This window comes from Sander lucioperca, chromosome 6, assembly GCF_008315115.2.
Source record: "Sander lucioperca isolate FBNREF2018 chromosome 6, SLUC_FBN_1.2, whole genome shotgun sequence".
NCBI classification, from domain to species: domain Eukaryota; kingdom Metazoa; phylum Chordata; class Actinopteri; order Perciformes; family Percidae; genus Sander; species Sander lucioperca.
The window spans coordinates 3,459,644-3,486,668 of NC_050178.1; the positions used below are offsets into that span (position 1 = coordinate 3,459,644).

The 27,025-nt window shown below is 40.3% G+C and overlaps 1 protein-coding gene and 1 long non-coding RNA gene across 14 annotated transcripts in view; both read right to left on the minus strand.

Moving 5' to 3' along the window:
* Window positions 1-17,231, minus strand: part of cacna1da (calcium channel, voltage-dependent, L type, alpha 1D subunit, a) — a 63,158-nt gene extending 45,927 nt beyond the window's left edge. For 9 of the 13 annotated variants that reach the window (XM_031287466.2, XM_031287463.2, XM_036001928.1 and 6 more), the window contains exons 1-3: window positions 16,827-17,231; window positions 14,229-14,667; window positions 11,466-11,571 (exon numbers count right to left, since the gene is read on the minus strand). In XM_031287466.2, the coding sequence (XP_031143326.1) occupies window positions 11,466-11,571; window positions 14,229-14,521 (399 nt within the window). In that variant the 5' untranslated portion in view covers window positions 14,522-14,667; window positions 16,827-17,231. The remainder of the gene's footprint in view (window positions 1-11,465; window positions 11,572-14,228; window positions 14,668-16,826) is intronic. The other 4 variants (XM_036001933.1, XM_031287468.2, XM_036001932.1 and 1 more) reach the window with 1 other exon arrangement.
* Window positions 17,232-21,228: 3,997 nt separating this feature from the next.
* Window positions 21,229-21,930, minus strand: LOC116041654. Its single transcript, XR_004102998.2, has 2 exons — window positions 21,820-21,930; window positions 21,229-21,470 (listed from the first exon to the last, which is right to left on the minus strand). It is a non-coding gene; the product is annotated as an uncharacterized LOC116041654 (long non-coding RNA).
* Between the last annotated feature and the right edge of the window lie 5,095 nt (window positions 21,931-27,025).

Consider the following 27,025-nt stretch of genomic DNA (forward strand, 5'->3'; position numbering starts at 1 on the left):
AGCATCCTGAAGTGAGACCAGGAATACAAAAACTAATGACAGCCCTAAACTATTTTCAATTCAATATATATATATATATATATATATATATATATATATATATATATATATATATATATATATATATATATATTCAAATACATTCAATATGCTTGAATATTTATTAGTGCTCCCAAACCAGCCATATCCCATCCCCTAATTAAGTCGGATCAATTCTTATTATATAGCCCAATATCACAAATCACAAATTTGCATCAAGGGGCTTTAATAGCCGTACAGCATTCGACACCCTCTGTCCCTGGACCCAGAAATGCAATAGATGTTGTGTGTACAGAATAGACCAACATTACAGTATAGACAATCAGGATGACAAACAGTTACAGAATACAGCATTTAAAGGAATAGTTTGACTATTTGTGAAATATGCTTTTTTGCTAAGTTACTAGATGAAAATACCACCCTAATGTCTGTATGCTAAAAATAAAGCTAGAGCCTGTAGCCCATTAGCTTAGCTTAAGTGTAAAGAGAGAAAAAAGTCATGCTTCAGTTTAGAATATGTAGGACTGTTTGGTACATTTCTACACCAACAACAAAAATAGATAATTATATGAAAGTATAAAGGAAACTTGCATAAATGCTGCACCTTACTGAATCTAATGTCAAGGTTCATCTTTATCATTTTTAAACTTATCATGAGACACTGAGCCATTGAACTGTAAAATACTGCAGTGCATTACATTAAGAGGAACCAGACAATACTGAAGTACAGTATGTTTGCTTACTCTGCTTGTACCTCAGAGACAGATAAAAAAAATAGGGTCTCATAGTTTGCAATGTACCAATAAATTAAATGTACAAATCAACCAGGCAGCCGCAGGGCAGGCAACCTGACTGACGATCTGTAATAAATCTCAATGTTTTATGTTAAGTACTGCAGACATTTGGAGGAGGCCTGTGACCATAAAATATCTCCATATTCGATTCATGGCAGTGAAATGGAAAAGAGAGAATGATTTTTAAAAAGTCTAAAATTATGGTTTATTTTCCTTTTTTTACTGATAATTGCACGGTTCAAGGTTGCTGTTTGACTATAAATGTAATAATGTACTGTTATAAGATTCTGTTCAAATAGAAACGATCTGCCAGAAACCGTGACATAAACAGTATATATGTTAGGGCTGCAACTAAAGATTATATTCATTATCGATTAATCTCTCCAATATTTTCTCAATTATTCAATTAATCGTTAATCGTATAAAAAAATGCAACCCTTACCCATTGCAATGTTCTCAAAGCCTAAAGTGATGTCTTGTTTAGTGCAATCTCACAGTCCCAAACCCAATGATTTTCAGTGCAGAGTATTAAGAAAACCAAAATATTTATTTGAGAAGCTGGAACCAGAGAATTTCGACAGAAATTGAATCTGCATTTTTTAAACAAGAACGCAGATTCAATTTCTGTTGATCGATTAATAAACTAACTGTTGCAGCTCTAATATGAATTCTCTGTGCATCTTATGTATTTCTGATTACATGACCACCTGAGTGTTATTACATGTGCGTGTATGGAAAGCCACATTTGAGCGTGTGGCGGCGAGCCAACAGTCACATGAGTCAGAGTGACATCATGCATGTTTGATATATGTGTGCGAGCGGAGCGCTTACAAGCAGAGCAAACGCAACAAACTTCAAGACATAATACTAATGTCAAAGCAAGCCATACATAGTACAGTAGAGACAAGCACACACAGTCAGTGCATACACCCAAACAGCACAGCAGTCAATACATGACTGTAAACTCTGCAGCTATCAGACATGGGACAGTTTGAGAGCAGATCTCTCCTTAGTGTCATAGAAATATTATAATGTAATTTTGGATCTGATCCTGCACACAATGAGCGGACATATATTCTGTAGGACTTCCCACATCACTCTCCTGGGCGGCTACACCTCCCTCCCCCATGCGCTCGCCATCTCCCACAAACTCCCTTTCCTTCCCCTGTATGTATAGATCAGTCAGTGCCAACCAGCCATGCCGGGGCGCAGCCAGCATTAAGTCCCTCTTCATCACCTACTCATGCAGGTTTGCACAGTAAATAAGTGTGTTTGAGTGTGCCTGTTCAAATGTGTGTTATGCATGGGGTTTGTGTCATTCTTGTGTACCTTTTAATAAGGCCTGTTGCATTACCAGATTTTTTTTTAATCACAGTTTATTCAGAATTTCCTGCTAGTTCTCATTAGGAAATAGTAGAATGTGTTTGCAGAAATTCATCCACATGTCTCTGCATTGCTTTAATTGTTCAAGTGCTCTTGTGCTTAAAACTGAACTACTGACTGAATCCAACAATAAAACACCAACAGTAGCAACAAAATGTATTGTTTCTACTTGAATGCTTTAAAATGAAATCCAGCAACTACATTACAAAATACAAATAACGGCACATCTGTTCTAATGCCCTGTTCTTCATCACTCGGTATAGGTGGGCCCATGTTTTTGTTCGCACAGTATACAAATGTGTACATATATGTGTGTGTGTGTGTGTGTGTGTGTGTGTGTGTGTGTGCACTGTGGGGGCAGGTAAGAGTTGTGTGAGGATGCCAAGGAATACACTACATGTGCAGGTCATCTTAAGTATACCCACACTACCAATGTCTTCACAAAGAAAGAAAACATCACATTTGTTGCATAAGCTCGGTGATGTATTGCTTTGTTTTGCATTACATGTTACATGATCGACGCAGGATTGAACAGCGATGTAGTCATTGAATCAAGATGTTGTTGATGTTGTATGGTTAGATGTTGTTTTATTGTGTCAGTGTATGCATGTGACTGTTACTGTAGAGAAAAAGGGAAATAGTGCAACCTGAATTCTGCAACATCTCACGAGGAATAAAGCATTCTCATGTGTTCCCATTTCAGTCAAGCCCACACACCCCTATCTCTCTCACAAATATGCACACACACACACACACACACACACACACACACACACACACACACACGTAAAGACCTCTGATTCACCCCTTCTTCCCTCTCTGGTTTTCTTTCTTTGTGGTTCATCATTTGCAAAGTGTACCTGGGAGTGTTAGTTGTTTGTGCACCATTACTGTACAGTAAATCTGTAAGAACAAATATTCATGCTTGCAGATGTGTGTCCATGTAAAAAAAGCACATATGACATAAAGTAACTGTCATGGAAACCAAAACAATGGCTGAACACAGGAAATTAAAGTGAGATCCCAAAAGCCAAATTTTGGCTTTTCAGTTTTATTGAAATTCCTCTTTTGTAGCTTTTGAGCTAAAACAGGCAGTGGACACATAAGTCGAATATTTTCACTAAAAAGTATTGGATTTTTTATATCTGCATGACATGATTAGGAAGGTATGAAAAATGTACCGGTGTCTCCACCACTCTGTCTGGGTTTGCGACCTCTCTTCATTGTCTCTTTAACAACTCTTCCTATTATGATTTGGTGTCACCCTCAGTTATCATGTCTCGCATGTTGCAATAAATGTATCTCTCTCACTCTGTCAACTTCAGTCTCCCAAGCATGCACACACAAAGTCATGACAATCATTCCACTAATGGACTAAGTTTTGGTGCTTCTACTTTTACATTTATTATGTATTTATACAATTTACCAACCTATGAATGTTGTATTTTTTCATTATTTATTATTGACTGTTTTTATCTTTGTTAGTACTTCTTTTTGGTAATATGATATTTTATATTAAAATGTAATTTGTCTTTTGACTCACTTAAAAAACAGATTGAAGAGTTGCAACTGTAATATTGTTGTTAGAGAGAGATAACAAAGTGTCTTGTGTGGGTTTGATGTAAAGTCCAAATATGTCATAATGTGCATATATGTTAACTGAAAAATGCCATTACATAACATTTGCATTGCTGAAAATGTAACTATATTGAGCATATTAGAAGGGCAAAACAACAAAGCATGAAACTACACAAAAAAGCATACAAATCACTGAATATTTTGTCACACGTATTTGTTATTCATTGCATCGTATTCATAAGTAATCATATGTGTTATTTACAGAGCTTGAGAAAAAAATTCATTCATTCATAAATGGTCTGCCGTTCCGCTTTAAGAAGGCCTGTTTGACGCACACACTGTGCACATGCTCTATGCTTCCCACAGTATCCACACCAAGCTAACACAGCTCTGACTCCCTCTTTACTCTCTCTCTCTCTCTCTCTCTCTCTCTCACACACACACACACACACACAAACACACACGCACGCAAATGCAGGCACGCACGCGCACGCACACACACACACACACACACATGCAGAAATACACATTCAAGATAACAAGCAGGGACAGAGCTAGTGTGAGCCACAAATGAGCAGTTGTGTTAAGTGACTAAACACATACTTCTACCATCATCTCTATAGGAGTCCACAGTCCAGACGTTGCTGCTTGTGCCAGCCATTACACACACACACACACACACACACACACACACACACACACCGCCAACTACTTCATCCGTCACACACGTAGCCAAAACACTGGCACATGAAGCACTCCTCATATTGCAAAACATGTCATCAACTCCCCCAGTGTAGACTTGAACCATAGACTACGATTACTACATTAAAACAAGGACTGTAGCAAACAGGAACTTACTGTAATAGTATTTCAAAAACTACAATGGCAGGTTGAGTGTTGAACTGTAAATACAGAGACAGGACATAGTAAATTAAGGGTGATTACCTGAAAGATTGTGGTGCATGTTGGCTAAATATTTGTAAATCATGTTTGTTCATTTGTTTCCTAGTCTACATATGTACAATTTGAACTGTTTACCGGCACAGAGCCTGAAGAGCACTACTACTACTGTTGTGTCCTTGGTTTGTCTATGAGTGACTATAAAGCTGGCAAATCACACAAGACACTTTAATGCAAGAGAATAACAAAGGCAAACTGTACATTGCACAGAAATGAGGGGGGAACCTGAGCAGAATTATTAGGGTGAAATATCTAGTGCAGAGGAATGTCTACTTTTACACATTTATAATCTGCATCCAAAATAGGTAAGACAACAAGCAACAAGCAAGATGGAATATATGATAGAAGCACTGACAATATTATCAGATGTCAGCTCAAAAAAAGAAACCACTGTATTGTGCCTCTAATAATCTTTGACAAGAACCACTGCAATCTGGCGAATGCCTCTCAGTGACTGGTTGTCGCACTAAAGCACTTGGTGACTTTGATTAGTCAACAGGCAATGGCTGTGAGTCAAACGTTTGGCACTGTGACGGTTGTTGGTATGTATTTACATCACAAATGACTTTTTCTTTGTTGGTAGTTGCTCATTTTCCAGTACGCAGTATGTGCATTTCATGCCTATAACAGAGTTGCATGCAAATGCAAAACATATTAAACAACACTGCTTTTGTCTTGTTGTGTAACAGGCCTGAGAGTTCATTGAAGTCAGTGTTAAATTGTGCATGAGTGAACTTACAGTCAGTGTGAGCTTTAGGGGGTAACTGATGATAGATCTGTGTGATTAGTTAAACTGCAGTGTATTGGAACCTGTAAGAGGAACTTCTGCCTGCTCACCTACAGATGGTGTTGAGGAACTATGGCCAGTATACGTTTCAATAAAAGAGGGTGCCATAAAGGTTTGTATAAATCAATTTTGAATATGTCTTAAAACACAGGAATAACTTTCATGGTGCACTATGAAAACAAACATATGGTACGTGACTTGAGGATAAAACTGTGGTTCTTCTTGTGGATGACTTCTTGATAAAAAAGTAATTTTACTACTCAACAAAACAGCTGTGCTTGGCTTCTGTTTGTTAAATCGATTGAAAGCATTTTGTGAAAAGAGGAAGAATGTCAAGTAATGAAATTAATGTTTCATACATTTGTATAAAGCCTGCCATCTCAATTAAAGATGGTATTAGAAAAGCTGTGCTGTCCGGTTGTGTGGCACAGTAGAAAACACAAGAATATTACATTACTGGGAGATGACAAGCATGTAACTGTCATTACTGTAAACAAGCTTCACATCTTAAACAAGGGGGACAGTTGTTTACAATGCCTATCTCCCTTCCGCACGACCCCCTCAACTCTTTCTGTGTAAACCACTTGAGATGATTGCGACACAATGTCAACATCAAAAGAAAAAAAATCCAGATATTCAATAAGGTATTCAATAAAACCAGGTATATGTGTGGCATGGGTGTGTGTGTGTTCATTAGTCCCTCTGTCAATAGCAATAATTCATATTTAAAAAATATTCAGCAAAATGATTCATCAGATGAATCAAATGATCCTTAATTCATTCAGCTTCACATCCGAATGTGAAGCTGATTCAAGTTGTGAGTTATCTGCTGGTGTTCAAATGACCTCTGTATTGGTTTGTGCATGGACATTTCAGCCTTTACATGTGTCCTTTTGTTCCCAGTAAAATAAATAGCGCTGCGGCTCCAGTTATGCAATAACAGTGGTACGGGCAAACACTACATGATACCATACGCCATTCACTGCATGTTGCCTCATGAAAGATGAGCTGTATGAACTATATTCGCCATGAAAAGGTCATTGTTTTGCTCAGCTACCTTCAGCAGGAGCTGCCCGGGGTGTTGAGTCTCAGATAAGTCAGAAATGACCTTAAAGCAAAGGCAGGAGGGTTGCAGACTATTTGTCTGTCCCCTAGAAAAGTTGGGTGCGAAGGAGACGCAGTCAAGTGCAGGATATGTTGTGTGTCTTACTATTGCAGTGAGATGACTAAACAAAGGAAAAGCAATTAAGGAGAAAGCTCAGCAGGAGAAGAATGAGTGTGAGGTCCTGACAGAGGTTGTTATCTTACGTGCGTGTGTGCTCGCTACGTCCTGTTACTCACTTGTGCCTCCTGGTGGTAGCAGGACCCCAATCTTTTGCCCTGTGTTCCACCCGAGGAGGAAATTGCTTTCTATTTATAATGAGCTGCTGCATTTAACCAAGCCTTACTAACAAGACAGGCAGACTCATGCTATTAAGGCCTCTGTGACTTTGCAGCATTGCTCTGTTCTAACCCAGAGGAGCTCTGCAGCATCTAGGCAATGTGTAGACAGTGTAGCACAAGCAAACGAACAGATTCGGTATTTGGACCTTCCAGGAGTTAATGTTAATTGAGAATGAACTAAGTGAGCTGTCTACACATCCACAATCCTAGAAGTCAGCTTGTCTGCATTGCAAGGTTTCATTGTCTCTTCGTGTTGAAAGTTACACCACTTTTGAATGTATCACTGAGTAAAAACCTGCTTAAGTCGGCAGTCTAGTGACATAATTTGATCCTCACTTTACACATCAGGCCTTTCAGCACCACACTTCAGGTTTCATATCAGTCCTCAGTCCACCTGTGAGGCTGCAGAGCAAAGCAGTGTAAAATGGCAATCTTCACTACAGCCTTACCTGCTGACTGCGATAGCAAAACTAGCTCAGCACTTTTGTCTCTAGTGCTCCTCCTGTGACTACAGCGTGAGTTCTGTAGAACAACTAAGGCCAAGCTGGCCCACCTGCCCTACAAAGTATTCTATTGTTCAACCTCTGCTGAAAAGGGAAAGATTGCATTATTCACCCTCCGGTATCTGAGTTAACGTTGACACTGCAGAATTAAACCATAGTCTGTGCAAGCAATGGACAAGGATCCGTATAAGGATCAGCAAAAATGTATATAGTGCAGTTAAAGAAGAATCCATAAAACCACAGAAGAGTCAGTTGTGCATTTTCAAAAAGTTAAAGGGGTGATAGAATGCAAAACCAATTTTACCTTGTCATAGTTGAATAACGACAGTTCGTTGGGTAAATAGGACAAACATAGAAGCTCAAAATCCCATTGATACCCCTTTACTATGCAAATCTCACATTTTGAAACTGCCACTGAAAATGGGCGAATCTCAACAAAGCTAAAACCTTACGTAAGCATCTCAACTCCTAGTCTTTGTCATGCCCCAACATTTGCATAGGCTACACCACTGACCTGAGGTCAGCTAGTATTCTGAATCTAGCTAGGTCACGCAGATCTCCAGAGGTCCGCTATTTAATTACTAAATTCACTTCTGAGACTTTTTTATGCAAGAATCAACTATGTAGAGGTCAAATATGGGCCATTTTACAAATATTGATGGCTGATTGCAAATTTTGTCCGACTGTGTGTCGCAGTTCAGCAGGAGCTCAGCAGGAGCTCAGCAGGCTAACGTGACAGCGGCCGGTGCTGCCTCGCCGCCCGGCGTGTCCTACTTCATAGACCCCGGCTCGCTGTGAGCTAGCTGGATCTCCGTCATGAAGGGAAGCCTGTGGCGCTCCATACCCGCGCAAAGTCACCGTTTCTGGGTTACTGGATTACCAAATGCTGAGGCCCTGACGGAGCTCCAGGGCCTGCAGCTAGCCGCGATCTTTACCCACACCCCTCCTATTCACAAAAATGCATTAAATTGAAATCGGACACAAGCGTTACCTTTGTAAGACCTTAGGGTAGCTGTTCTATAAGTGACGTGACGAAATTCAAACTGTAAATATATTATAGGTATGCCGAAAGTGTCGCTAGCTAGCTTGCCTCGATCTTTAGCTACCCATAGGATTGAACGGACAGTAGCAGCTAACGAAACCCCTCCTATTCACAAAAATGCATTAAATTGAAATCGGATACAAGCATTAGCTTTGTAAGACCTTATGGTAGCTGTTAAATAAGTGGCGTGATGAAATTCAAACTGTAAATATACTATAGTTATGCCGGCTGCCAGCTCCGCGGAGGCCCGAGCCCCGGTTGTCCAGTAACCCAGAAACGGTGACTTTCTCCTGGGTATGGAGCGCAGCGGGGCTGCCGCTGTCTCGTCAGACTGTGTGGACCTACTGAAATCCGACACATCTTACCAAATTTGCAATTTTCGTAAAACAGCCCATATTTGAGCTTTATATAGTTGATTTCTTACATAAAACAGTCTCAGAAGTGAATTTAGTAACGAAACATTGCAGTGTCTGAAATATGAGACCTGTCACCTGCTCTATCGTCTCCAATGTATCTCTATGTCAACCAATCAGCGCGTAGCTCATCTAAATATTCATGAGCATACCATATTTGGAAGAAAAGCTCTCGTTAGGCTACAAATAGGGCCATATTCACAGGGTAGTAAAGGACCCATAAAATAGCATTCGAGCAATTTTCAGCCCAACCAATGTTACATACCCTATTAGGAGACCTTAGGGAAGCGTGTGAAATACCCTATATAATCATTCTATCACCCCTTTAAGCTTTGTCCTGACACTCGAAAGAAGCAACTAAATGATACATAATTGGATATCCAATCATTAGCATGTCCTCTCATCTCTACTTAATGATCTTGTTCATGAAGCATGTAAGCCACATCAATGATGCTGCTCACTCATGATAGGCAGTACACAAAATGTAGCATCTTGGTTAATTCTTAATGGGTGCATCCATAAATCCAATCTGACACTTGTGTTTAGAGGAGACATATACAGGGTCTAGTAACACATATTACACAGCAATGCCCTGGCCTCATTAATCAATATCAAACTATCTATGTTCACACTTAGAGCTTTGGTTTGTATTATAAAGGCTGAGATGAGACATAGAATGTAGCTTATTTCCTAGCGAGTGTAGTTATTTAATTTGATGCCATTTGGTCGTAACAAGAGTGAATACTGAATTGCTCCCAGAACTTTCTCATTGTCCTTAGGTGGGATCTGAACACATGAGAAGGTGAAGCTCTGAACATATGAACTTAAATTCTGGCAACGCTCTAAATTTATTATCCTTATTATTAACATTGCAGTTTGGCTCCATAATGATTGTGCTGTAAATCTGTTAAAATACCTGAGGTTTAGAGGCTATACAAAAAGTTACCAGTATGAAATAAGCACCTGTCATCACTAGGCACACAGATCATCATCAGTCTGAGGCTGGGACACACATTAGTGAGTGGCATCTGTCGCTGAGAGCTGTTTTGCTCAATGGAGCTGCTGTTCAGCTGAAAGTAGCTTCTTTTAATAAGCCTCACATTCATGCTGTGTAGTAAAATATTTATTTGGTACAATGCAACATTTTATATATAAAGGTAGAAGAAATAAACACTGTACTCAATCAAAGTAGAGACGCACCAATGCAACGTTTTCTTTCCTGATACTGATTCTGATAACAAGTACTGATCTGATATGATAGCTTTGTTCCCTATTATAAAATTAGTAAACTCCCTAACACCTCTGGCTTCACAGTAAAGGCCTACCACATTAAAGCCTTCATATTAAAACACATTTATTGAGTGACTTTATGCATCAAAACTAGCTCACCACATAAAAAGACCAAAAAGAAAACTATATTTAGACTAATGTGGAATGATCACGTCTGGCCAGTGCCTGATTCACTTAATAAGGTCAGTGTGGACGCCGATACCAAACCAACGGGTCGGATTGTTGCATCCGTAAACTAAAGACAAAAAGAGAGCTGGCGTGTGTGTAACTACTCCAGTTCAGCAAGAGTTTGCATGCTGACATCTATTAGAATAGCCTTTCAACGCTATTGCTGCTGTATTTGTATTCACACAGGAGAGCAAAATGCACAGATGTTTCAGCAATGCTTTCTTCAGAGTCCAACCAGACTCTCAACACTTTTCCAGATTCTTGTTCCATACTTATGCAAGTTTGGACATTTTCTTCTAGTTGACAATATTAGGACAATCATAATCTTTCGAACTTCCCTCCCAAACTTACCCTGACAACACACTGTACATAATACTGTATCAGACTTTGTAATGTCCCACATGGCCCACTTTCCCCTGATGCACCACCGCTGTGTAAACAAACACCCTGAGGTCACCCTCCAGGAGGTCAAAATGAGAGCAGTACATCTTACTTCTCTTAAGTAGACCAGACACACTTTTAGCCAAAGCTGTAGCTTATCTTGAACCGTGGGTTCAGCAGCGTAACAGACAGAGAAACACTCCCGTCGGTCTTTTACAGCGGGCTGGTAACCTTTCTCTAACATGTTCCTGCTCTCAGACAAAGCTTTCAAGAACATTCAAATGTCTGCAGACTCGCTGTATAAGCTGCTCATGAATCATTGAACACTACAGCTAAATTCGGCTCATGTAAGGGCCACATTCTGTGTGTTTGTCTGGCTTTTGGAGAGTGCACTCATTATCAGCTGTGGAACAATGCTTACAACACTACATCACCCATAATTCATCACACAGACATAAATGCACAAGGTGTACAGAGTGGTGCAATGACGATAAATTCTAAAAATAGAAAGCTGAATAAAACCTCTGTACAGGGAAACTATGACATGATAAAGCACCAATGAGGATAGTTGTCAAAGTGTTTCTCTGTGTAGGCAGGTGTAGGCAGGTCTGTCTTTGGCTGTAAGTAGCAGCACTGATACAACAAGCACCAAATGGATTATAGAGACATATAAAGACTACTCACCAGGTCATGGTTTGTGGAGTTGGAATCATCTGCAGGGAAGGGAACATAGACAGCTAAGGCCATACAGTTGGCAAAAATAGCAATTAATATAAATATATCAAATGGCCTGTGGAAAGAAGTTAAGGAAAACACAGAAGAGCAATGATGCAACATAGCAAGACAAAATAATTATCATATCATCATTTATCATATGGATAAAAATGACTTACCTGCTGTGACATTAAAACTTCTGCACTACTTTAATTTATAAACTATTCACAGAACTTAGACATGACAATTACTTAAGACATCATAACTCCCTGATCCTGAGTTTTTAATGGCTTTTTCAATGATCAATGTTTTAAATGGCAGAACAATGCCACACATGCTCTGTATGGTTTTATTTGGGTTATATAACTTAGCTGCTATTTGAGCTGTGTAATTGTTTATTGTACATCAGTGGTTCCCAACCAGAATACATTAAGAGAAAGCATATAATCACAATTGGTTGACTTGGTTGTAATCCAATAGACATGTGAAGAGGGGTCAAATGTGGACAAAGCTTTGTTCTGAAGAGTCAAAAGTCAAAATGGTTGGGAACCACTTTACTACATTGATGATTGATGATCATTGCCTCTTCTGTTACTTACTTTCTCAAACTAAATCTCAATCTGCAGATTTACCAGAATGTTACTCAAATGCTGAACTATTAAAACTAAGAAACATCTGCCATCCTAAAAACAATATCCTGTAATTTACACTAAATACAATTCAATGTTAAACTGATGAACAATGTCAGGAATTAGAGATTGTTTCACTAAAACAACCAACTGCATTCTACATTACAGTAACAATGACACAGCGACTGTACCATTACTTATATCATTTATAAAAAACCCATCTTAAATTCAGTTAATTCTTCATACTCTTCTGAGTTGTTCTTCTCCAATCACAAAATCTCAGAAACAAACACTATTGCACTGTTGCATGCAGTCCATGCAGAACAATTTGGGATTGCTGATACAGCCACAGCTGCATTTCCCAGTGTACTGGTAGTAAATCCCTATTGACCTTTTTTCGACAAACACACAAAGGTGGATTATGAAATGTATCTTTACGATTCATGATAGGCAATCTCCTTTATAACATCTGATGGCTTTTGTGATGACAGCATCTGCTTAAGCAACAAGCACACCAGACTGTCACACAGCTGTGTTGTGCCAGTGTTGAGTCCCTTTATCTACATACCCTGCCAGTATTTTAGGATTCAGTGACTTTCACTCTGTCTTTTGTGCTAAAAACATGTTTCTGCACCTCAGTTTGACTTTATTTTTTAACTGGGACTCAAAAAATATATCAACTACTGTGCCGTGTGATCATCTATACAATATAATGGTTCTTGAAAACACTTTACATCATGCTTCAGGTTGCATCTATTACAGCTATAAATAATACACTGACTTGTGGGGGCAAAAAAGCAAAAGGCAATGTCTAAACCAAGAGAAATGGGTATTTCTTCTCTTTCTTTTGTTGCCTTTATGCAGCCTGAGTAAAAAGCACTACATTAAATCACCTATTGTGGCAATACCACAGCTAAGATCCAACAAAGGTATACATACACGAGCTGTGAACAAGTAGGGCTGCAACTAATGATCATTTTCATTATCAATTAATGTGGCAATTATTTTCTTGACTAATCCATTAATCATTTGGTCTATTAAAGATCAGAAAATAGTGGAAAATGCCCATGAGAGTTTCCCAGCTTCAAAGATATTCAATCTACACGGATATAAAATGAAAATAGAGAAACATTCTCACATGAAACCAGAGAATGTTGTGATTTTTTCTGATAAACTACTTAAATGATTAATCGATTATCAAAATAGTTGCCAATTAGTTTTCTAATCTAATCAATTAATCCACTAACAGTTTCAGCTCTATGAACAGTTAATGAACTTTGGTATATATACTCAATCCCCATTCCCATCTGGTATTAAAATCTGTCCCGAGTGATCGAATCACAATCGCAGCGCTCTAGGTACAGGTGGGAACGCACCCAGGATGCATTGCGGACGCGCTGAGAACCGATCCCTCAGAACCCTAACCCTAACCCACATGCGGAGGTGGTTTAGGCCACATATTACCACAATCTTATAGCAGTGTGTACATGAATGTCCTGGGCCATGTTGAAGGACCGCCTACTCAACTGTAAGCAGAACTACATACTCATTCAAAGTATTTCTCATGTCACAGAAACCACTGAGAGTAACTTGTGTGTTTTGGATGCTTTTATCCCCAGTTCTCTGTGCCCCGTGGTAGCCTGGAAATGGCAGCCGCACGGAGGTCCCCGAGGAACACTGGAAAACAATAACCTTATTTTTAGTTTCATTAAATGTACCTGAATTCACGAATATGTGGGATATTAGACTACAGACATTCATGTTCTTACGTTGCAACTTCTGCTGTTGCTCAGCCAGCGAGCCTGAGTGGTCAAAGGAGCGGCTGTAAAACGGTGGATGACACGTTTAATTTCCTAAAAATACTTCACAATAGAGAATAGAGAGGATCGCTTTGTGACCAGCACGGAGAAATGCGCGACCGGTATGAACAGCCAGACATGCGATCGGGCACGAATCTACGCTTCAACGTGCTTCGCCGGCGGTGTGTTTACAGCGTTAGAGCTGTCCACTTGTGATCGGATCACTCAGGACGGGTTTTAAAACCAGGAGGAAACAGGATTTCAGACATACACCCAACAACACATAAAGCCACTGTAAAGGATACTTCCACTCCACCAGGCTGATGCAGGCCCTGCGTATGGGGTTGTTGAGTTTGAGGCAGAACAGAGCCCTCGGTGGCCTGCTGTTGGCATTACTGCCCTGTTTCTTGCTTTTGGCATACTGCTGCCGCTTCTTCTGTGCCAACGCACCTGCCGGGATGGTAGTAGACGCTGGAGCAGGCAGGGCAGGAGGTGCGGGTGGTGCAACAGGGGCTGGGGCTGGGGCCGCAGCAGGGGCAGGGGTTGAGGCGGGAGGGGCCTCTGGGGCTGGGTCTGGGGCAGGCCCGTTGGCGCTCATGGTGCGGGCGTGGCTCTGTGAGGAGCATCCAGCAGCATGGATCTGCCAGGGTAGACGGGGTGGCTAGAGAAGGGCCGAGTAATCTGACCAATGAGCTGGCACGTCACCAGGGGGAGCGACTCTGGTGCTGCTGGCATAATTTGCCTCTGAGAATGAGAAAAAGGTGAGAGGAGATGGCATCAGTTTATTTTACACTTTTTATAAAAATAAAATAATAATTGATATTGCTTTTAAGTGAGAGCATAGCTCATTAAATCTGTTCTTTAATCACTACATTGGCGTGCATAATGCACTAGACAAGACTTTCAGGTTCTTCTTTATACAAATCGAAATGGCCACTGTATATGTTAGACCTGCTTAAAAGCTACTCAGACCTCTCAGGTCATCTGGTTCTGAAATTTTCAATCATTCTTGAGTCAGTTCAACATCTGGTGAAGCTGCCTTTAGATTTCATGGCCCTAGATGCTTGAAAGGCTTCCTGAATAACTGAGATATTATCAATGATGATAAATATTATCAATAAGGTAATAATGCAATATATATTTTATACGTTGTAACTGAATAATCTATGAGTCTTCTCTTAGTGTTCCTGTTAGTATTATTAACATTCTTATTATGCTTATTTTTCTATTTATCATCCTCTTCTCTCTTGCTGTTCTTTGTCTTTCTTTTCTTCATAAACTTTATGTAAAGATGCGTATGAAACATGCTATATAAATAAAGCTTGCCTTGTCTTAATCAAATGCGTTTTCTTTGTCCAAGGGTTAGGGTTACAATCCACAATCCAGTGTAAACTCTCTCCCCCATTTCTATACTATCCTCTGTCAAAAAAGGTGAAATGCCCCTTTCTCAGGTGCACTGAGCAGGTAAACAGTGTACAGGGTACAGTAGGTGCTCCAAATGGGCTCAAAGGCAATGGGAGTTCAGTGAAGTAAAAAGGTGCAGGGGTAATTCATATTGGTTTATAGAGCACAAACCGGCCTACAATGAGGCCATGTGAGAACATTTGACTTCAGCTTAGACATGCATGATATTATGATCACACACACCTACAAAAAGATGGCAAAATAAAGCCAATAAGTCTTGGACAGCTTATTGAACTGCACTTGTCTCTTCAAGGATAAAGAAGCAATTTATGTTTCCCCTCAAACATGCAAATAAGATAATTCCATTATGTCATCAAATGTGAAATGTATCCTGGTGTGTGCCTCAAACTGTGAAAATAATGAAATGTGCAACTGAAGCTGAGGACTGTTCACAAATATGAGCTATATAGGAGGTTGGCCTGATTTTGACGGTGCCATCAAAAGTCTAATTAATAAACAATTAAACATTTCCTGAACCTGAACATATTCTAGGAGGAAACATATGAAAGCAGATGTCAAAATGCACATGCAAACTAAGCTGTAAATTCAGAGCTGCCACTCGCAGGCATCACTTGGTCACATCAGTTGTGTAAGTCCTTGAACTGCTGAGCAGGCCCCGCAGAGGAAGAAACAGAAAAGGTCACATTGCAGTGATGCTCCAAGAAGAATTCATCTTCATATTGCATAGAAAAATGTGATATGTGTTGCTGTGATGTAAGACTGCACATCTTGTGGTGAATGCAGGCTGCCAGCTTTAGATCTTTTTTGTGCTAGGATGCTGCCTTCATGTAGCTGAGGCTAGTGCAAGCTCAATATATGAACAATGCGTACCAAATGCGCTTATTTTGAAATATTAATTTCACTCCTACATCGACAACGTCGACAGTGTACCCGTGATTAAAACGACACAATGGCATTTCCATTCAAAGATTCGTGTCAGAATAACCATAAAGCGTCCTCTTATTTCTCCTTGGACGCCACCAAGGTAGGATATGGTGAAATCCCCCCCAAAAATGATGTGAAATGACAGGCTGACTCCGGGCGCTCATAGTGAAAATTGAGCAACACACAGCTGGTCCTCGCTGCTCAGCAGAAACAGCTGGCGACGTTATTACAACAAACCTCAATCAGTGATGCTCACTCAGGGCTAATATAGTGGACAGTCCACATGACCAGAGCCCACCTCAGTTTGTAGAAAATGTACCAGCCTAGCCTATCAGCCCTGACCACGCTCTATCAAAATGTAGGCTATTTAAATGTATCGTTCATGACAAGTCGACAAATCTCTTCATCTAAATCGACAAAACATGACAGCGTCGACAGGACACTGTCCTCTGACAGTAACGAAAAGGCATCATCATTGCCTGAATGCAGGAAAACGCAGCTATGCTAAAGAGGCTAACTTCAGTTTGTGGAGCAGAAACCGCACCGTGCTGTACCTTTTCTGAAGACTTTATGATTCAGCCGCGGTCCCCTCCGCTCGGTAACAAGGGTCCAGTGCTTCAGAGGGCGAAAAACGTCCAGTCTCAAACGGCGGTTTAAAATTCATCAGCTCCGGGAGCAGGGGGGACACATAAAGCCTGTGCATTAATTAAGCTCTTCCATGGTGATCGTGGAGAGCTGGAGACAGGAGTGTGCGCACCAGACAACAGAGCATCCTCGTCCGCTGCCTGTTAATCGTCACGGCGCCAGTGAACAGTGAAACGATCTACATCAGAGAGCGAGCTCTCCTCCTTCTGCTCCTGCTCCTGCACAACACCCTGATCACCTCAAACAGGCATGTCCGCAGTGTTACCTGCTCTTCAATAAAGGTGACACATTTCAAACAGGGTGTCACATGCAGCATCCATTAATCACGTGAAGGTCACTACTGAGTGGATCCAAATCAGTGTGCACCTGTTATTGTTAGGCTGCAGTTGTGGTAAAGATGAAAAGCAATAATATCAAACATACTTGGATACCACTTTCTAATAAGGCTCCCTTTATAAAGGGCTCATGATCAGTAGCTAATTAATCCGTTATGGTTACTAATGCTTTTAAATTATAATAATAGTCATTAATAAGAACTCATTTTTGTTTACAAAGTTGTGAAAAATTCAGGCAGCTGTTTTCCATTTCTATTTGAAAAGAATGCTGTAATAACTGCTTATCATGGCTTCCCCCCTTTCCGATAAGCCATCAAGTCAGTGGTTATAAATGTTAATAGGTCATTAATAAAGGGCTTTAATCATCAAATCTGCAGTTGTGTGTTCATAAGTAGTCAATACATGGATTCTCTGGGATTTTCATATCTTGGCAACCCAAAAGTTGTTCTTGTTAATGGGCTATAACTGATCTATAAAGTATTTGTAAATTATTTATAATTTCAGTTCAACCTGTAAACCCTTCATTAACAGTGTCTTATAGAATGTGGTACCAAATATGGCTGAAATCCTATAAAAGACTAAATAAAATCCAGCAGGGCATTAACACCACTCTTGATGTTCAGACTTTTGTTTAAATGTTCAAATCTTTCACAAAATTTGCACTATATAAATAAAAGACTTGCAGCTTCCAAATTCCCAGACCCATTTTAATGAATTTCGATCGTCAAAATCAAAAGTAGGACTGTTACGTATAGATTTTTTCTCATACAGTTATCAGCACAGCCCCAAAGCAAAGCAGGATCAGCGATTCTCCCAGTATTTCTGTTCTCCACCTCTGTTTACTTGCCAACTGAAGAAAAAACAACAACACTGACCTAATAGACACAAAGCATAGCTTACTACAGTGTAACTTACTTATTAACGTTAGCCTGCTAAAGACACAGTGTAGCTTACTGCTTACGTTAGCATGCAGCTAAAGACCCAGTGAAATTTACCGGGAACATTAGTATGCAGCTAAAGACACGCCATAACGTAGCTTATCGGAAGGCTGCAGCTGCACATTTCCAGACACCATGGCCACTACCAGAGTCAGAGACTAAACCTGAAGTAACTGGTGGGGCAACATTTTGACTTACCATGTGGGCATTGACAGGACTTCATGGTGCATTCAGATGCAGTTCCTAAAGTCTGAGAAACTCAAGCTGTTAAAGTACCCTTGTGCCTTTTTGTGGCTCTTCTTTTTGTTGCTACGATTCAAGACGCCATATTCTAATAGCAATGGCATTGCTGGAAAAAAAAAGTTTAAATCGAAAATTGAATCAAATCATGACCTTAAAATCGAAAGTCAAATCTAATCGTGAATTTGAAGAATCAAGACACCCCTATTATTAATTTAATTTGTTTTCTGAGAAATTATACAAAATTGTTGAAGATATGTGGAATCAGCATCAATGAAATTATAACTACTTATAGGTTATCATATTCAAAATTCTCATGATCTTCAGAGAATGCCCCATAGGCCTACAGTACCTCCAAAATCAAACAATGGTGATCTATTGACATAAACCTAATCTAATTTATTAGAGCTGTAAATATAAAAGGGTCTATAAAAGCGACTCTAAGAGTAAGGCATGTTTGGCAATGTCTGCTCTAAAATGACAGAGGAGATTCTGGTGGTCATAGAGTATGTGAATGGAGCCTCAGCAATTAACAATGTCTCATCAAAGCAATATGTAATCCTTCAGCTCCCAACCACAACAGGTTTTCTATTTATCATCACCTTGTAGGTTGATATGACGAACTCATTTGCAAATCCAGCAGTTATGGAACAACATTATAATTTATTTAGAGTCATGTTTCTGTCCACCTGATGAATGTAAGTGTACTAACTCTGTTTTTGGTCTCCACCAACACCTAAGGGAAATATCTGGCCCTTTACCTGCTAAATGCTCCACTATGTTCACGACCTAGTCTCTAACTGTGTCTGTCAGTCGATTAGTGCATGCTGAGCAGGTACTATAAAGTGGGTTTTTAGAGCCTTTTCTCTGCAAACAGCTGCCTGCTGCAGACGGAAAAGAGGCAGTGAGAGCGGTGAGAGTGAACTAAAACAGTAAAGTTGCAGCCGGACAGCTAAAAAATGAGCTGAACCCCACTATAGAGCCCTGTACAGGTTCATACGAGTGACCCCTTTCAAATTGTCACCTTGATTTTACATTGTCATTTGATACACTGTTATAATAATACAAAAAAATGTATTATAGCCATTTTAAAAAACATCCATTCTGTGTACCAAATCTATATGATTGATATAATGAGACATGTCAGATAACCTAGGTAGCCAGACAAATTTTTGCTATAATGATGTTTATGTCTCTCCTGCCAAAGTCAAAGAAAATGTGTCCTTTCCACTGACACTATGTTGCCCTCCTTAAACTGTTCCCTTTTCAAAATAACTACATTTCCCCACACACATACATCTCTCACATTAGTTCTTTGTGAGCAAGCAGATTCTGAAATTTTAAGATCTAATAATAAATACTGTCTCTTTATCTATACATTTTATCTAAAGGGATGTACAGGGTGAATTTGAAAGTATTTTAGATTCTGAAATCATTTGTTTTTTTTTTATTTTTGCTCCAGGGTCAAACAGAGATTAAACTAAATATCTATAAATATCTATTGCTACATTTTAGAGAATGCTTCCCATAAGATACATTGTCACTATCTTTACTGGTAAGATCTGTAACTCTGTAAAAAAGTAAATTATCAGACCAACTCATTAACTTCTGATGTAAAATTATGTCATTCATTGTGTCGTGTAAGTTTTGTTTCAAGGTATCACCTCTTATGCCAATATATGGTTAACATTGTCCTACCATAAAAAATGTGAATTTGTAAGTTAAAAGGCAGTCTGATAAATGCAACTGCATCACGAGGATGCTTGTACATCTGTCACACAGCTACACATTAATCCCACCCCTATGAAAAACTAATGACCAAATGATAGCTTTGACCCACAGAAGACCCTTTAAAAACTCTTTACAGTCACTTCTTATGTTAGTATCAAGCCTCTTTGGTAACACCAGCACTTAGGAAACAGCAAATGTTCAGCAAGACTTTATATAAAGTTAAAGCATTTAAATTAATGGATTTACCCAAGAAGTATTTCCTTTTCCACGTAATGCTTTTCATTACCGCAATACCACTACCCAATTTGCTCAAATAGCAGTGACAACAGTTCACTACTACTGAGCTATTATTGTCAATGCTGTGAAAGACCTACCTGCCAGAGTAGAACAGTGTCGAGCCCTCAGCGTCACCTACATGTCCCAGCTGACAACAAAGAGCAGAAAACATAAATTTACTTCCCTTGCAGGCTGGTCAGTGAGTGAACAGCAACAGTGTTTGGGGAGAGGTGAAGAACAACTGGGCGAGGAGGCAGCGACGTGGCTCATCGTATCAACTTACCTGTCTGCCCAGGATAATGGTTTCTTCTAGAATCGTCTTGAATTATTCACATATGGATGAGGTGGTGTGTGTCTGTGTGTGTGTGTGTGTGTGTGTTGCTGGTAATTGTGTTGCTGTGTTTGTCAAATAGGGTTGCAGCGATTTACCGTTTCACGGTATACCGTGGTATGAGAATTGACGGTTATCATACTGTGTACATTTGCTTATCTACAGTATTGAAAAACACATTTTATTTAATTTGATTTTCAAAAGGGAGACTTTTAACGCATGCTTACATTACAAAATGGTTTTAAGTTTCAATTATAATGTGTTTGTTCAACCAAAATAACCTGTTTTTATTCCTTCAAGGGTCATTGAATTGGCACTTTCTTATAATGTAATTTAAGCGTGGGCAAATGAGTCACACCTCAGGAAATATACTTCAGAAAGGAGCAGTGATCATAATTATCCCCCTCACCAACACAGACTGGAAGACAGCAGAATATTTGATTTACAAGAAACTGTGGCCTCAAAAGTGTCATTTTAGTTGAATCAACATTAATCGAATTACATTTAAAACATTTTATAGGCCAGTCCTTCACCGCCTGGACATTTTCTGGATCCATCTGCACCTCCCCTCTCAGCGATCATATATCCCAAGGAGAAGACGGAGGGGACATGAAATTCCCACTTCCTCCGCTTTCATGAAGAGTTGGTGGTCAAGCAGGCATTGTAGGATCTGGCGAACACGCTGTTTGTGGGTCTGCAGATCTCGGGAAAAAAATCGAAATGTCGTCCAAATACACAAAGACGAATACATAAAGCATCTCTCTCAGAACACCATTAATAAAGGCTTGGGAAAAAAACTGCCGCTGCATTGGTGAGGTCGAACGACATCACCAAATATTCATAGCAGCCACTTGGAGCGTTGATAGCAGTTTTCCATTTGTCCCCCTCCCTAATCCTGACTAGGTGATAGCATTCCTCAAATCCAATTTAGTAAACACCTTGGCCCCTGGCAACAATTTAAAAGCTGAGGATATCAGAGGGCGAGGGTAACGATTTTTAACAGTCATCAACCCTCGATAGTCTATGCAGGTGCGCAGGGACTTGTCCTTACCTTGTCCTAGAAGAACCCTGCGCCTGCTGGGGAGGATGAAGGTTGGATTATACCAGCTGCCAAAGATGCTTCCACGTAGTCTTTCATAGCCCGCATCTCAGGCTGGGAGAGGTAGTATAGTCTACCCTTGGGAGGAAAAGTGCCAGGGACCAAGTAAATTGCAAAGTCATATTGTCTATGTGGGGGAAACAATGTATCCTAGGCCTTATTAAATACTGACGTGACGTCCAATGCTGTATCCTCCCTACTCCAGCTGCTTGGCAAGGTGGATCAAATCCAGGCCCAGCTCTCTGGCGAGGCTGGCGTCCATTAAGTTAGCATAGGCGCAATTATCCACCAACACTACCTGTGAACAAGAAACAGAGAGAGAAGACAGAGTTGCTTGGGGAAGAAGAGGTCATGAGGGACATGTATCAATGCTGGCTCGGCTCACCAATGCCCTATCCTTCACTGGTGAGCTCTCGCTTCTACTGGGCAGGCGGCAAGGAGAGTCCAGCCTATGCACAGTATAGACTCCCGAAAGGATGTCACTAACGCTCCTCCGGGGTCAGCCAAGTGCGTCCCAGCTGCATGGGTTCCTCCACCGCTCTTGAGCCTTGCGTTGGAGCTGGCTGGTGGAGGCGATGTCGACGTGGAGGAACGCTGGAAACCTCTGGGCGACAAAGGAACCTCTGGAACCTGAAAGACGGGACACTGGGCCGTGATGTCTCCTTCTCTCTCCCAAGTAGATGTTTATTAATCTTTACAGACAGGGCAATCAGAGCGTCTAATTCAGCAGGCAGATCTGTGAACTGAGTCTACAAAAAGGTGATCGATTCCAGCCACTCTCAGCCAGATGGACTCAAATGCACGACTCAACAGGTAACTCAGTTCATAAGATTTATTGTACAAAGTACAATTAAAGCAACAGTGTCCAAATCGTCAAATAAGAATTATCCAAAAACAGGCAGAGACAAATGCAGAGTAAAAAAACATTCAAGGGTCCTAACTTACAAGAAACACGAGGAAGGAATGCTAGACAGTGTCACGGAGGTACAAAACGATCTGGCAACTAAGGCTAGTGAGAGGGGGGGTATATATACTAAGGGAGGTGGGGAAACAATTAAACACAGGTGAAACACATTGGGGCGGGGCAGGTGATCACACAGGCGGGAAAGCAGACAAAGACCAGAGTGAAGCAACCTGAAACGAGACAAGTGTGAGTTTCAAAATAAAACAGGAAGTGACAAATATTGACTAGACAATGAAAACATGTGACATGGGGTGCAATTTGTAAAGGCACATACTTTCCACTTTATTAGGAAATATATCTGAACCTCACTCTTGAGAAATGTTCTTTTTCTTCTATTTTTCACATGCTGTTTTCTCCTGTTATTCTTGAACTGGTTTCCTCTGTACTGACGATGTCCTTACAAAGATGGCCATATGGTAGTGAGGATGGTGGAAATAACAGTTTTATGTTTCCGTGTTTGTTCACCTGGAATAGCCAATGTGCATGCATCTGTGTGTGTTTGTGTATTTGGGAGATTGTGTTCAAACTCTGCACCTCTATTCAAACACACTCAGTCTGTAATATAGGAAAGCGCAATGCAGCTCATTTTCACTGAAATGGAGTAAAAACACAAACAGAGGGTGCAGTGGCCCCCAGGGACCACAGATGCCATTTGGCTCAGCACAGCAGTTTACCCCCACCTCCGATTTGATCTGCTTCTCAACTCTCTGTGCCACCAAACTCTCCCAACCAAAATAACCTTTATTCAAATACGGTAATGGCAAATCACTTTGCACCTGAACTATTTGACACGAGTTTTGGACTTTTTTGCTTTTACGATACTAGATAAAGGCACATTATAATATTAATATCCCAGTAATTTATTTTCAGTGTTTTCAGTTGTTTTTCTAAAGATCCCTATGAAGATGTCTTGTCTTGTAATCCGTGCACATCAGACAAATAGCCTTTAATTCTTTACAAAGCAGATATTTGGCTCTGAGCTCTGCTGTGGTGAAAGTCCTGTGTAAATGTTGTGTTTGGCCAACCTCTAAAGAGATTATGATGTGTTGACTCAATAAAAACGCACAACGTGTTTAGTTTACACATGCAATTCACTCAAACAGCTGTTATGTTTTTAGATCTCTCCGTAAATGCACTTAGCTTTTACTGTATGTGCTTTATCCCTCAGCCTCACCCTCTCCCTCCCTCACTCTTTTTCAGCAGCTCTTTTAAAATCAGATTGCAATGAGCGCTTCACTTATAAGCTGCAAAACGGCTATTTTCTTTCTAGCGCTGTTCTCATTTAATCTCACTCTCTTTCAGCATTTCTGTATCTTCACTTGCTGAAATCCTTTTTTTCAATCATACAGTGGTAGTGAAGGTTTGTGATGTTTGAAACAAGTTTGAATATTAGCATGTGCGACTTGATGTCGGATTTCCTGGCCTTACCAAGCATATAAAACCTGGTTAACAGGCACTGATGCAAAAGCACTGATGCAACAATCAGTGCTTTTGCATGTTTATGAGTGTGTGTGTGTGTGTGTGTGTGTGTGTGAAGCTGCTTGAAGGAGAGCAGTAGTGATGGAGCCTGAAAGCCCTGCAGCACAACTGTTCTCCCAGTGCATCGTCAACTTCACTGCTGAGCCCACAACACACGCTCAGCCTTAACCCCTGCTCGCTCACTCTACTCTTCTCTCTGAAGCTTCCTTTCTCCCTTTATTTTTCTTCTCTTGCACCCTCTCTGCTTATCTGAAGCACGCCATCTGAATTTTTATATCGCTCATCTTCAAATAGTTCCTTTATCCACTTTGCTTTGATTGCCTCACTTATTCACTGATTCCATCTCTATACCATGGCCATGTCTTAGTCCTTTTCACTTATTTTTTTATTTCTACGTGTGCCTTCAACTGAACCCTGACCCCTACTTTCAGGATGATCACCCAGTCCAGCTGCGGACAGCTGTATGACTTAATTCTCTAATTCAATTATAAGTCCTATGCTCTTGTCTCATGCACTGTTAGGGGGTGGGGCCTTTGGGTGACAGACAGCTCTCAGATAGAAGGGCAAGCACTATGTCATCATGGTGACTGCAGAGCGATTTAAGGAAATGGAGTGATAAGAGCAGAGTGGAAGAGGCTCAAGCCTGAAGGACCAACTGGCATTAAAGCAATGTACCAAGATTCATGGATGTGTGGGTAAGAATCTTGTGAGAATATCACTGAGTTTATTTGTGTGTGTACGTGTGCACATGTCAGCGAGCCTGAGTGCATGTGCACATATGTAAAGCCTGTATATGTATACATGCATTTGTGCTGCTTCTTAAATCCCATTAATCATTCAAGCCCAACAAAGCTGAGTACATTTTTGTTTACCTGAGCTCTGCATTGTGTTGGAATAATCACACACATGCTCTGTGTTATATTAAGGCATTGTTTCAAAATTGGTTGCTTTGCTTCTCTTTTCCTGCCAGAGAGATTTAAAAATAGAAACATTCATGCTCTCTGAATGTACTTTCCCTCCAGGAAGTGTGCAGTTGTGGGCGTCGGACATTGGCTGCACACCATCACGTGGCACCTTCTTCTCAAGCTTCCATTGGCTGGCACCTGTGGGGCTTTGTGAAGAAAAGCTTTTCTGACAGGACCCAGGAGCCCAGAGGAGTTGCTGGAAACTGGGAGGAGGACAATGTCGGTGGAACCAGGAGAGCAGTGGGGGGACTCAAGAAATGGCATCACCATGACTGTGAGAGCGGAGATGCTGGGATGTGACCTCCCAGCCACAGCAAAGGGCAGGAATCCACAGAGATGATCACATGGCTGAAGAGGTGCAGAGGAAAATGAATGAGGGGCAGGAGATGATGATGATTTGCAGCAATGACACTCAGAGAGCATGTGTCATCATCATATAAGCTCAGCTGACACTTAGATTTCATACTGTTACCAAAAACTTTACATCTATCCACATTTGGTTTCTTTGTATTAGGTGATGGTTTAAAATACATTTCTCATTGCCGTTTTACCTCAGTATTGATTCAGTATTTGTTAATTTCATATTCATAATTAATTAATTTAAAAAGTCCTCTCTGTTTGAATATATGTTATGATTCTAATGTTTTTTTTTTATTTCTTATAAAAAAAATTCTTATAAAGGCTAATAAAGTGGATGGAACTATCCTATGAACTATCATTTATAGAAGCTATAACCCTACATTTATGGGGAGACAGTGTCCTCTGGTGTTTAATGTTAGGAATACAACTGGCCTGTAATGAAAGGCTGTTCAAAATGGAGTAATGAAACACAACAAATATTCATGTGACACTTGCAGGATTGTGTCTAGCTGATGTGTCTACATTTTTATCACAAGCAAGTATTGTTTAATTGATTCTATTGTTTACATTGTTAATTGATTCTATTACAATTGGTTACTAATTGATTGTTATTTCTATTGTTTAATTGATTCTATTACAGCTGTAATCAAATAAAGACATTGAACAGTGTGTATTTTGTTCATTAAATGTGCTAATATTATTTGGATTTCCTCACTGCTCCCCAACATTGTACAATAATTTTGATACTACCCCTCTCTTCTGTCCAGTGGAAGATTCGGGACTGTAATGTACTCTAATGGTGAGCAGTTTCCTCTCAAAAGCTTGGAAACACACTGATATCTTAACAGCACACACACACACACACACACACACACACACACACACACACGCGCACACACACACACACACACACACACACACACACACACACACAAACGCACACACGCACGCACACGCACACACACACACACACACACACACACACACACACACACACACACACACACACACACACACACACACCAACCCAGTCTCACGGCAGTTCGTGAAATGTTCACGTAATTTAACCTATTGATTCGTGTACACGGACACTCTAACCTGTTAAGATGGGAGCCAAAAAAAAAAAAAACGGACACGCCATGCAGCTGACACGATCACGCCACGCAGCCAGTGTGCAGCCGGCCTAAGGGAGTGCAACCAGAGCCCGTCTACGTTGTACGTGAGAATTTATACAATAAAAATACCAATAATGAAAAATTTGTGTTTTATGCTAAGCACTTTGTTTTGCCTTGTCACAGAAAAATACTAGGCCTATATAAAAAAAACTACAGTTGAGTGTTTAGAAATACAGCCTAATGGCTTCTTTGACTAATTTGCATTTGTTTTGACT